General features: G+C 41.4%; 1 protein-coding gene across 1 annotated transcript in view; it reads right to left on the bottom strand.

The window, feature by feature from the left end:
- Nucleotides 1–862: 862 nt before the first annotated feature.
- The window catches only part of METTL25 (methyltransferase like 25), a 112,740-nt gene continuing 100,108 nt past the window's right edge, over nucleotides 863–13,494 (bottom strand). The window contains exons 10-12 of the mRNA XM_005279091.5: nucleotides 7,317–7,391; nucleotides 6,647–6,718; nucleotides 863–4,447 (exon numbers count right to left, since the gene is read on the bottom strand). Coding sequence (XP_005279148.2) covers nucleotides 4,361–4,447; nucleotides 6,647–6,718; nucleotides 7,317–7,391 — 234 coding nt within the window. The 3' untranslated portion in view covers nucleotides 863–4,360. The remainder of the gene's footprint in view (nucleotides 4,448–6,646; nucleotides 6,719–7,316; nucleotides 7,392–13,494) is intronic.

Raw genomic sequence — 13,494 nt, 5'->3', positions numbered from 1 at the left:
TCCTGTGCTGGTTCACAGCTTGTCTAGCCCTCAGGATTGGTTCCTCATTCTCTGTCCTTAAACTATGCTAGTGCAAGACCCAAGTGATTGAAGGCCCAGTACTTGGGCATTTAAAATTAGGTGAGACAAAGATCTATAGAGAACAACTTCGAATAATCGAAAAAACCCAACTTAAATCTAATCACCTAAATTCTGCACTTGGCCTATTTCCTGTAAAGCAATCCCACAGGATTTTTAGGTCAACATAATTTAGGGAATTGTGTCACTAGTAATACAGCCCTGGCCTAAATTAACGTATAGGAAAAAAATATAGGATTGTTTGTTTGAATCAAGCAGCATAGAAGGTAAATATGTCTGGATCATAGACATGATTCAGGCCAGTTTAGTGCTGCTCATGTCAGCCATCGGTAGGATTAGAAGATATGTCTCCTAGAGAGGGAGAACAGCCTTGTGGTTAAAGCACTGGACTGAGACTCAGGAAACCAGTTCTCATATCTCCAACTGACTCCCAGTGCAATCAAAGGCAAGTCACTTAATCTCTCTGTGCCTCAGTTTCCTAGTTGCAATACAGATAATAATACTCCCTTTGTCTGGCTCTTCTATTTACATTGCAAACTCATTGGGGCAGAGGCTATCTCTTATTATGGGTCTACATAGCACCTAGCACAATGTGGTACCAATCAAGATCGAGACATGTAAGATCTACTGTAATACATCGATCACTCAAATAGATCTTTGCAGCATTCAGGAAGTAAGTAAATATGGGGTTAAAGTATAATATTTTCTGAGAAAGGCAAGATCTTGGAAGCATGGAAACTTCAAAAGACTAGTATACCGAGATGTGCCAGATGCCATAGGCACCAGGATTAGTAATAAACTGTTGTAACTATACGTGTTATATGTATTTTTGGAAATTGGGGATTGTAGTCTTGCTCCATGGGACGGGGTTACCAAGCTTCCCTCACAAACTAAGATCAGTGGGGGATAATCACTGCAAACCATGGCACAGGTAAATAACTCCGGAGAAGTATCACCCACTGGGGTGAGTTACATATACTGCTACAGACTGGATGCAAGACACCCAGGAGACAAAGAAAGAGCTTGTGGTATAAAGGGCCAGCATGAATGGCAGAAGAGGTCCCTGATTTTGATCCAAACATTGACATGAGATTATAACCACCAGGGTAAAATCCTGCTGGAAGCATTTGAAGGATTGGAAAGCCATGTGGAAGATGGATGACATCTGGTAAGTTTAGCATGCGTGCAGACTGTGTATTGTTTTGTGATGTTTTTTCTGTAATGCTTTTGTCCTAAAAATAAATGTACTGTGCTCTGAAAGCTGGCTCGTCACCATGTCTTTGTTCCCGAGACAATGCAAACCATACACAGGTGCTGGATTCAGGTCAGTGCTGCTGGGATAAACACAATGAATTGCAGAAGAACCGCAAGACTAACTTCCTAGTCTGGAGAAAGTGCGACGAGGGTTCTGCCTAAAGAGAGGTGGTGGCTGACGCCTGAGACCTAAAGGCGTGCCCCTGAGTACACCAGAGAGGGGGCAGAAGTGCAGTTAACTACAGAACTGCAACACATTTATCATTACATTTATATAATACCCTTAATTCTGAAGGCTACTAGAACATTTTGTCCTGTCTAGTATACTAACGTGTAGCTGGTTCTGGGTTGGAATGTAGCAGCCATGTTGTATTAGGAACAATACAAAAGAGCATTAAGAACATGCAGAAGAAATGTCCTTAATAGTATGCACTGTCCCAATGGCTCCAAAGCATCATGAATCTGCATATTACAAGAATGTATCACATTGCCCACTCAATAGCTTGTTTTACCTTTTTAAATATGTTATTGAAATTATGAATAGAAAGTAAAAACATTAAAATACTATATTAAACAGTGTGAAATTCTACAATTACCAAAGCAAAGTAAGGAAATTTTACCTTCAATTTCAGCATAGATTCATCCAGTTGAAACTGAGATTCCCACAACACCTAACCATGAAATATTAGTCCCACAGAAGTCAATGGTAAAACTTCTGTTGGATTTACAAAAGCTTAGATTTCACTGACTGATATGAGTTAACAAGAGTTATCAAGACACAAAATGAGATTAAACTAGCTAAATGAGACATAAAGGGTAAAAAGAAAACATTCTACAAATGCATTAAAAGCAAGAGGAACACCAAGGACAGGATAGGCCCGTTCTCAATGTGTGTGTGGGGGGGAAACAATAACAGAAAATGTGGAAATAGTAGAAGTGCTAAATGACATTTTTGTTTGTTTTCACCAAAAAGGTTAGTAGTATTTGGACGTCTAACATAGTAAATGCCAGTGAAAGTGAGGTAGGATCAGAGGCTAAAATAGGGAAAGAACAAGTTACTAAAAATTACTAAGACAAGTTAGATGTTTCAAGTTACCAGAGTCTGATGAAATACATCCTAGAATACTCAAGGAGCTGACTGAGGAGATACCTGAGCCATTAGCGATTATCTTTGAAAAGTCATGGAAGACAGGAGAGATTCCAGAGGACTGGAAAAGGACAAATATAGTGCCCATCTATAAAGAGGGAAATAAGGACAACCCAGGGAATTACAGACCAGTGAAGTTCACTTCAGTACCCAGAAAGATAATGGAGCAAATTAAGCAATCAATTTGCAAAACGTAGAAGATAAGTTAATAAGTAACAGTCAGTATGGATTTGTCAAGAACAAACCGTGTCAAACCAACCTGATAGCTTTCTTTGACAGGGTAATAAGCCTTGTGGATGGCGGGGGGGAAGTGGTAGATGTGGTATATCTTGACTTTAGTAAGGCTTTTGATATTAATATTGTGATATTAACATGGCTGCTACTCTGAAACCTGGCTTTTGATATTGTCTCGCATGACCTCATAAGCAAACTAGGGAAATAAAACCTAGATGGAGCTACTATAGGGTGGGTACATAGCTGATTGGAAAACTGTTCCCAGAGAATAATCAGTGGTTCACAGTCAAGCTGGAAGGGTATATCAAGTGGGGTCCCACAGGGATCAGTTCTGGGTCTGGTTCTGTTCAATATCTTCATCAGTGATTTAGGTAATGGAACAGAGAGTACACTTATAAAGTTTGTGGATGCTACCAAGCTGGGAGGGGTTGCAAGTGCTTTGGAGGATAGGATTAAAATTCAAAATGATCCGGACAAACCGGAGAAATGGTCCGAAGTAAATAGGATGAAATTCAATAAGGACGACAAATACAAAGTACCCCTCTTACAAGGAACCAGTTGCATTCCTACAAAATGGGAAATGACTGCCTAGGAAGGAGTACTACAGATAGGGATCTGGGGATCATAGTGGATCACAAGCTAAATGAGCCAATGGTGTAATACCGTTGGGAAAAAAAAGTAAACATCATTCTGGGATGTATTAGCAAGAGTGTTGTAAGCAAGACACAAGAAGTAATTCTTCCACTGTACTCTGTGCTGGTCAGGCCTCAACTGGAGTATTGTGTCCAGTTCTGGGCTCCACATTTCAGGAAAGATGTGGACAAATTGGAGAGAGTCCAGAGAAGAGCAACAAAAATGATTAAAGGTCTAGAAAATATGACTTATGAGGGAAGATTGAAAAAACTGGGTTTGTTTAGTCTGAAGAAGAGAAGACTGAGAGGGGACATGGTAACAGTCTTCAAGTACATAAAAGGTTGTTACAAGGAGGAGGGGAAAAAATGTTCTCCTTAACCTCTGAGGATAGGACAAGAAGCAATTGGCTTAAATTGCAGTAAGGGTGATTTAGGTTGGACATTAGGAAAAACTTCCTGTCAGGGTGGTTAAGCACTGGAATAAACTGACCACAGAGGTTGTGGAACAGGTTAGACAAATACCTGTCAGGGATGGTCTAGATAATACTTAGTCCTGCAATGTGTGCAGGGGACTGGACTAGAAGACCTCTCGAGGTCCCTTCCAGTTCTATGATTATAAGAGAATGGGCATTTCCCCATAAGTCTGAATTATACTATCCCATCAGTTTTTAAGCTATTAACATCAATAGAGTTCTGCTTTAAAAATAATCACACAATATGGGCCTCTGAATTTTTCTGGGAAAATCAGATGCTTAACATTACTTTATTAAATTAGACCAGGACATGTTGAAATATAAAACGAGTTCAATTTTACTTTGGATATATTTCTCATGATTCACACTTATTAAATGCTTTATTTTTCAAGTAAAAACAAGACGGTTACATAACATATCATTGAAGTACTTAGATAATAACTTAAAATAATAACAAAATAAATGTGAGTGTCAAAAGTAACAACAGTATTAGACCTAGAGTTGTGAACTATCTAGCAATTTGCTTCAACTTGAGCACACTTCTATTTCTTCAGAGCAACAACTGCATAGCATCTGGGGGATTTCACAGGATCAAATAACTTCAGCAGTCCAGACCAGGCAATGTTGTCCTGTAAAATGATATATGATTAAAGCACATAAAAATGTGTTTGACTTAAAAGCAAAGATATGGGAATGGGTCCATATTTTTAAATACAAAACTGCAAAAAAAGAAAACTCTAACTTTTATGCAATACATGAAACAGTTGTGAACTCACAAAATAATGCTTATGAAAAGTAAAACAGTCTGTGGTTTAAAATCTTTAAATTATTTCTTACATATTGTCATGTGAGTCTACCACTCACTATACAGATTTCTTCTTTTATGAATTACAAGCAGTGAAATTAAAGACAAAACCCTACTAACTTTACTCATTCAAATAATTCCATTGAAGATAATGAGATTTCTCAAATGAGTAAGTTGACTTGGATATGGCCCTGACACTTTGTATAGTTTCCATAATTTCTATTTCATCTTGTCTAGAAAAATACAATTTGTGAGACAACCAGTTACTCCTGAGGGAATTCTGCACCAAAAAATTAAAAAGTATGTGCCAAAAAAAATTATTTCTGTGCACGATATTTTAAAATTCAGCAAATTTTATTCGTCAATAAATAAATGTGGAGGTTCCTGCATGGCAGTGGGGAGCAAACGCCACTGGCTGCATGTAGGTAGGAGAGCACCCTGTAGCCCCCTCTCTCCTGGGCCAGGTACTTGGTGGCGAGGTTGCATCCGACGCTGACACCCTGGCGCTCTTCCCTCTGTAACAGCTGCACCAAGTGTGGGCAGGCAGGCTCAGCCCAGCAGGATCCAACTATGGAGGATTCAGGTGTTAGCAAGCCGGATGGCACACTCCCTCACTTGGCAGCTCTGTGTTCACAGAAATAGGGGGAGCAGTGGCACATGATTCCACAATGCCCCCCCAAACTATTCCCATGGGCACCCCCACCCCCAGGGTGATTTACCTCTCCACTGGCTCTTCCAGGCACTGGAATTGACCTGCCTGTACTGCTAGGGAGGAGTATGTGACCGCTCTTGCGTCTTCCCTTTGCTTCCCTATCATTTTCTGTGGGGAAGCAAAGAAATCTACAGGGAACATGAATTCTGCACGCATGCAGTGACGCAGAATTCCCTCAGGAGTAACCAGTGCAAAATTAAATCTATGGGTATATTAAATTTAGAGAAGGTAAATCAGTGCTAACTGCAGAAGGTCTGATTTCCCAGTTTGGGAAATATACAGATCTCTTCATGATTTATAGCTAGTTGGCATTTAGGAAAATACATCATTAGATATTTCAGAAACGCCTCTCTCTGTAAAAATACCAGTTAGAACAAAAGCAAACATTTATTACAACTCATTTGCTCCAAGTGTACTGTAGAAGAGAATAAAACAAAACTTTCCTTATGATAAAATGGAGCTATTAAAATGAAAAGTTTATAGTGGAAAAAAGAGCTGCTCACACAAATGAGCTTAATATGAAAAGGTCACAAAACTTTATTTTGACTATAGCCCACAGTAGAAGCTTCAAAGACACCACCCTAACCTTCTAACAAATTACCATTGGATGGAAAATGTGTTATTGGAACAGCATAAGTATGATCATTACTTTTGAGTTAATTAGGACAAGCTGAGACTTAATGGTGTAATTCAATGGAAGTCAGTGTAGTTGCACCAGGTCTATATTTGGCCAGTTCAGATGGGCTGTATGTTAGTCAGGTGCAACTCAATTTATTATATAACTGAAAAAAAAAAAGCTTTTTTTCCCCACTACATATCTTAACTAAGTAGGTATAAAAATAATCCACATGCATTTTGGACATGATCCAAATCCCACTGAAGTCCACAGAAAAACTACCATTGAGATCAGTGAGCAGCAGATCAGTCCTTAAAATATCATTAGTTGAAAGCTTTAGTATTCACAGGGTAATGTTTGTTTACTACTTCCTGTATTAATTTTAATGATTAATATACCAATACTTGGTATGGAATAAGATTTGTAAGGGTTTTAAATTTTTTTTTTACTGTCTACTGACTAGTAATTACCATACAATTAAAAGAACATAAACTTTACTGTTGCAGCTTTGCTTAAAATAATAATAAAAAAAACCATCTGCTGGGCATATGTTTAGACAAAGATGGAATGAATACTTAAATTTTTGCAACTATGATGAGAATAGCAAGTCTGCAACAGGGGCTCTTTGGTACTCAGTAAATAATTTGGTTAAAATAAACAGACTTCAGGTAACATGAAATATAAAGTAAACACACCTTCTCTTTGAGGTAGCAAAGACGATCCAGAAGTAATAAAACTTCTATACAGGGAGCCAGAACAACTTTCAACTGAAAAAAAGGTTAGACACAATCATGGCTTTAGGAAAGGAAGCCAGCATACTACTAAAAAGACAACTCTGTCCCCCAGAAACACTTCTAGGAAGGTGAATCATTTTCTTGAGGAAAAACCTTTACAAGTGCCACCTTGCCAGTTCTTCCCTATCTGACATTTTCAGAAAAATCTAGTAAAGATCAAAAGTCCATGGAATGTTATAAGCAGGGCAAGTATTTTAATGGCTGGCTCAGAGGCATAATCTAATATGCAAATCATACTATAAGTGGCAGAAAGCTTTTGAAGAGGGAAATAATTTTTAGAAGACTTTTTTTGTGAAATAACTTCATGGAGACCAATCCGGTTTCAAAAGGAGTCTGACATTTCTTTCTTCACATTCATAATCCCCCTTGAAAAAGAACCTTCCATGTGTTCTCTTTATTATTTTACTGACACCTGATATAGCTCTGGAATAGGATAGCCTCGAAGTGAAGTGTTTTTCTGTAGACAGTATATCACAATATAAGCTGGTCCACCACCACATAAAATTTGACAGGGCTCTATTCTAGACTAACACATATATACAAGGTAATGTTTTTAATCCTTTGATTTTACCATATTAAATGCTTCCAGCTCATTCATTCTATGCTTGTATTTTTCATAGTAATCCATTATACAGCTGTCCGGGAGCTGCAACAGGGGAAAAAAATGGATGACAACAATTAAAGCCATTCCTATTACCTAGCCCAGGAAATGTCTGAAACAACATTATTCTTTCTAATTAAAAGTGATAATGTCAAATGAACTTTAGTTTTGTTTTTTATTAGTACTTTTCTAAGGCTTATAATGAGCCATTTTTGTTCTCAATTACCCAAATTTTTCGATTAACTTTAGCCTTTTCACTAACGTGAAATATTCAGATATATTTATTACTCAGAAGCATGAAACCATTCTTAAATAAGCATTATACACTGAAGTGGAGGTAACGTTCCCATTTCTTACAGTGAACATCTCACATCAGTTTTTACCAAGAAGTACAAAAGGGCTCACTTACAGAGCTAAGGGGGGAGTACGATATGTCACAGTAAAAGGAGTAGGAGTCAGAACTCTAGGGTTTTATTCCTGGTTCTGCCACTTACTCGTTGTCAGGCCCTGGAGAAGTCACACACTTGCTCTGTGCTCCAGGTTATCCCCTCTGTGAAATAACTATAATACTTCCATATTACTTTTCCTCACTTGTAATTCTCTGCAGTTTCCCTCTCCTTCACCAGACTGCCTGGTGCGGTGTTGCCAATGCCTGTAATATTGCAGGTGCTGCAGTTTGAGGCTGGTTTTGCTGAGAAGACACAGGCAGCTCTGGAATTTTGCCTGAGCCATGTGCAGCTTTCCCCTTTGGCTAGTAGAAGCCATTATGCTGCCTGTGTTACAGGCATAGGGCCAGCTCCAGGCACCAGCGAAGGAAGCAGGTGCCTGGGAAGGCCAGTACAAAGGGGCGGCACTCCGTCTGTTATTGGAGCAGCACGTCCGGGTCTTCGGCGGCAGGTCCTTCAGCCCCTATCTTCGTCTTCGTCGGCAGCTCAATCGTTTTCTTTTGTTTTTTCCTTCGCTGCTTGGGGTGGCAAAAAAGCTGAAGCCGGCCCTGTACAGGCAGCAGCCATAGGGAAGCTTTGTCACAACAGAGCTGGCCCCTACTCCAAGTTTGGCAGTACAGTAGGGTTACCATATTTTGTGCCTCCAAATGGAGGACACTCCCCGCGGGCCCGGCTCCCCGACCCCGGCCCGGCTCCCCGACCCCGGACCGGCCCCGCGGGCCCGGCCCGGCTCCCCGACCCGGCTCCCAGCCCCGCGGGCCCGGCCTGGCTCCCCGACCCCGGCCCGGCTCCCAGCCCCGCGGGCCCGGCCCGGCTCCCCGACCCCGGACCGGCTCCCGGCTCCCCGACCCCGGACCGGCCCTGCGGGCCCGGCCCGGCTCCCCGGCCCGGCTCCGTGGGCCCGGACCGGCACTGCGCCCCCGGCTCCCGGCCCGGACCCCGGCCCCGCGACCCTGGCCCGGCCCCCGGCCCGGCACTATGCCCCCGGCCCCGCGACCCCGGCCCCGCACCGGCCCCGGCCCCAGACAAAGAGGCCCCGGCCGAGCCTCCCGATTTTCCCGGACATGCCCGGCTTTTGGGGATTTCCCCCCGGACGGGGATTTGAGCCCCCAAAAGCCGGACATGTCCGGGAAAATCCGGACGTATGGTAACCCTACAGTACAGTAATGGCTTAACACCCCCCACGGTGCAGGAAGAGTGAGTTAATGAAGATAAGAGCTCTGGGGAAGCCCTCTCACTGAAGACTGGAGATAGGGGGACAGTTATTGGAGATATCATGGGATTAGGAGAAGAAAAGCAGGTGGCTGCAGGATCCTGCAGAGGAGGAGTGGGACTGGGGGCTGTAGGATCCTACCTAGGGGATCCTCCCAGGATGGAGCGGGGCTGCCCGCCAGCTGGGACCAAGGAGAGCTCTGGGCAGTGAGAGGGGAGGAGTCTGGTCATCCTGATCCAAATTCTCAAAGGATGCTCAACACAGCAGCCACAGTTAAATATGAGCAAGTTATCATGTGCATTTTTCACATGCAAAGTGTCTGATTTACATATGCACATCAAACAGTATTTCTAACTACTTGATTTATGCACACCACTGTATTTATTCTACACACGGTTATCAGAGTTGCAAGTGTAAAAAGTTGTGTGCTCAAAATGTGAAAAATATTATATGAATGTAGAGACCATATTATTCTGTGATATTTGGACATTATACTCTGAATGCAAATCATCAAAGGAAACAAAGGCCTTGTCTACACTACAGGGGAAATTTGATCTAAGCTATGCAATTTGAGTTCCGTGAATAGCGTAACTCAAATCAACATAGCTTAGACCTACTTATTGTGGGGTCCACACGATGCAATGTTGATGGGAGACGCTCTCCCATCGACTCCCCCTACTCTTCTCAATCCGGTAGAGAACAGGAGTTGACGGGAGAGCGATCTGTGGAAGACTAAATCGACCGCTGATGCATTGATCGCCGCTCGTCAATCCTCTGGTTAGTGCAGACAAGCCCAAAGAGTATGCTTGCTGCACTTGCCAATTCTTCCTAAGGCCTCCAATTCTGCAGTGAAAGAATTGGAATGTGCTCCTAACATTCTCAGGCAATATAGAACATTGCACTGTGGCCAGAGTCTCTTCCCTCCTCTCCCTCCACAAATTCACACATTTTAGTTTGTTTTGGGATATATTCAAGTTACTTTAAGTTTTAATACACTATTGAAAATTATGTGATTTTGTACATGTGGTTCTTGCACCCTTCCTCTGAAAAAAGAAAGCCACAGATCATGATTTTTCCTTTAATTTCCCCTTAGACTGTCAACACCATTATGTAATCCTCCACCATTTCCCTGGAACAGCTGTTGCCAAGGAGACACATCCAGTACTGCTCTGTGGTGGGAGAATGAGCAGGGGATTTTAGATAAACAGAGATGTGCTTTCTTATTTTACTGCCCAGAATACAAAGCCTTAATTCTCAAGTGAGAGAACCATCCACTGTGTACAAATTGCTGTACCAAAACCAAGATCCCCTTTTCTTTTTCACTCAAGATAATATGACACAATATAACATCATGTGACATTTATTACTACTTGATATTTTCTTATGTGAGTACTGAGAAATTCTCATAGGGACATGGCCCCACTGTGCCAGGTACTGTACAAATGTCTATGAAGAAACAATCCTGATTCTGAAGATAAGTGACACAGAACAATGATACAATCCTATGTATATTCTATATACATACATATGTATTTATTCCCAAATCTTATGGTTATAGGTGGATAAATTGCTAACTAACCTCATCTTTATTCCACTCAGTCTAGCTATTGGATGATTTCTTATCAGCACTGTGCTCTTAAGGAGAGATTTAAAGGAATGGGTATCAGCATTACAGATTAGCTCAAGGTAAGTGTTTCACATGTAAGGAACATTGTGGAAGGCAGTATGAAGATGTTTGTGTGAGAAGATGAAAAACAGGCCGATGAGACTCATGTTGTTCACAGAATGGAGGACATACATTAATAATAATCTCATACTCTCCAAATGTTTTTATACCATGGACCACATTTTAATAGAAGTCATGGACCCTTCCTCTTACAGTGAGTACAGTCCACCTTCCCTCCCATTCACAATCATGTAGCAACTACAGCCATTACTTACTCATAAACAAAATAGTAGGAAAGTAGTTGATATACTTTTAGATTCTTTTAATGCAATTTAGCAGCTGGAAACAAGGAGGAGAACAGCTGTCCAAGGACCATGAGCAAGTGCTCAGCAACCACCATTGTTCTAATCTGATTAACCCATTACTCTGCACTATATCTTCTTAAAATGAAACAATCCAATATAAAAACAAATACCCTACAGCTAAATTCCAAGCCCAGTGATGCTTGTAAACCAATGCATGACAACTACAATATTTTGGCATTAGTCAGTGGATAGCGAAGTCTGTTTTGTTTTTCTTTAAAAATGTAGGGAAGCGATCAATTTCACAGACTCCATCATCACTAGAATCTAATTTGGGGAAACACAAGCAAAGGACAGGGGCAGGTGCTGAAATGGTAGTAGGTTTAAAGTGAGAGTGGGGAAGCAGAAAAGTAGTAGTAGCTAGGTATGTAATAGCATCTCAGGACACATACAGCTAGGTGGTTAGATATAAGGCTGCTGAAGTTATGCTGCATTATGACAAAGAAAGGAGCAGCATTAAAAAAGAAAATCGCAAGATGTTACACATTTGTATTTCAAAGTAGAAAAAAATCATATGTTATACTGCTTGAGAAATAATATACAATCATGTAATTAAAGATTACCATACACTTATACACAAGGAGAGGGAGAATAAAGTGTACAGTTATTATTTTGGCATTTCCTCCCTTGACTGTTTAATTGCATAGGTCATAATGTTCTCAACATAGTTTTTGTCTGGAATTTCCTAGTTTGTTTTAACATTAAAAACAGCCACCCACAAAGCTAAGGCATTTAAATTCCAGATTTTTGAAGCTATGTTGGTTCTACAAAAAAAATGGTATCTAAATTACCTAATGAGGAACTTTTTGGACAGACACTATCAGAACACCCTATCCTAAGCATTTTAGGAGATCTACAGGACAGAATCTCTTTCCCATGAACTTCATGCAAATCATACAGCAGCCCTTCATAACTCCTGGGTCCTAACAAGCTCCATAGAGCCTGAGGGCTTCTGCCTTTTCCCATGCACATCTTCAGTCCATATTTCACTGTGAAGCTAAGTTTGTCATCAATGCATGCATAGCACAGCCTGCCTTAGCTACACCCTTTACAAGTTTAGTGAAAAATTACATGCAAAATATCTCACTGCCAATGTGCAACATGCAATTTTGAAAGGGTCATATTTGAGTCAAATTAACAGCAAAGGTCATTTGGAACATTCAAGTCATTGCTCTCCAGTGAGTGAAAAATCAGCAGAGAGGACCTTCCAATATGTTGATCTCCCCCTCCCCATGCAGAAGAGATAGGAGGTCAGTTGCCTGTATGACACCATCCTCCTCATTCTCCCGGCATGCTCTCCATAGGTCCAAAGAGCCATGCATGGGAAAGGAGCAGGCCAGCAAGTAAGAGTGACAGATTGTCGGGGGGCAGGAGAGGGAGAGGAGTGTACACACTGTCACTCTGGTGCAACTAGTGGAAATGCCATATGGAAATTAATGAAGCCAATGGCCTTAAAGACTATTTAACATTACATTAATGTTGGTATATGGCTGGAGCACCTGCAAGACACAGCTCAGCATAGAATCATGGAGACAGAGGGCCTCCATCTGGATGCTCCCCACTGGACTCCGAAGTCCACAGGATGTCAAAGGATCTATTGGGTGTGTGTGCTGGACCCCGGTTTCTTCTACAAGGGGACAAACCATGGATGAATTCAGAGGGAAGTCCATGAAGAGAACCTCACATAGTTTCCCAGCCCCTATGCAGGCATTTCCACATAGAGACATTATCTGGCCTCGTAAATTTAAGGCTGGGATTTTTAAAGGAGCTTGATGGGATTTGGGCACCCAAATCCCTTAGGCTTCTTCAAAATTTCCAGCCTTAAATACTTGGTCTTACAGTGGCCTTAACATGTAAATCTGTACTTAATACTATAGGAAACGGAAAACACTGAAATTAAACTATTCCTTCTTTTTGACACTAATTTAGAAAGGAACATAATTTCCACAGAAACAAATGCATGAAACCACAGTATCAATTACTATAAACAGTATGCTGATAACTGAGGCAGGACTGAACCCAGTATCTTTTGAAATATACTTAGCTGACATGGATCATTGGCTCATGTTAATAAAATATGAGACTGTTATATCTGGGGTGTAGGTGGCCAGGCCAGGAATGTCTGCTGGGTTGGAACTGAAGGCAGGATTTGAGACAAGTTACCAACCCAAGTCAGGAGATGGGTATCAGTGTCAAGCTGGGCCAGAGTCAAAGGCAGGAGTCAGGACTAGCTACCAAGCTGAGTAAGAAGACAGGTACCAAAGTCAAGCTTGGCTGGGGTTTAAGACAGGAGTCAGGAGCAAGATGGGGCAAAAGACCTCGTCTAGCAGTAGGAAGTCAGAGTTTCCACTGTTGCTGAGACAGTTCCCTGGGGCAACTTTCTGGTTTAAAGGGCTGGTGTGAACCAATCAGGTGATCGCAGGGCTCTGTCACTCTGGCCTCTTCAGATGGTACTTTCTGC

Source organism: Chrysemys picta, chromosome 1 (assembly GCF_011386835.1).
Source record: "Chrysemys picta bellii isolate R12L10 chromosome 1, ASM1138683v2, whole genome shotgun sequence".
NCBI lineage: Eukaryota > Metazoa > Chordata > Testudines > Emydidae > Chrysemys > Chrysemys picta.
The sequence above is the reverse complement of the archived record's forward strand: the minus strand, read 5'-3'. Positions and strand labels throughout refer to the sequence as shown.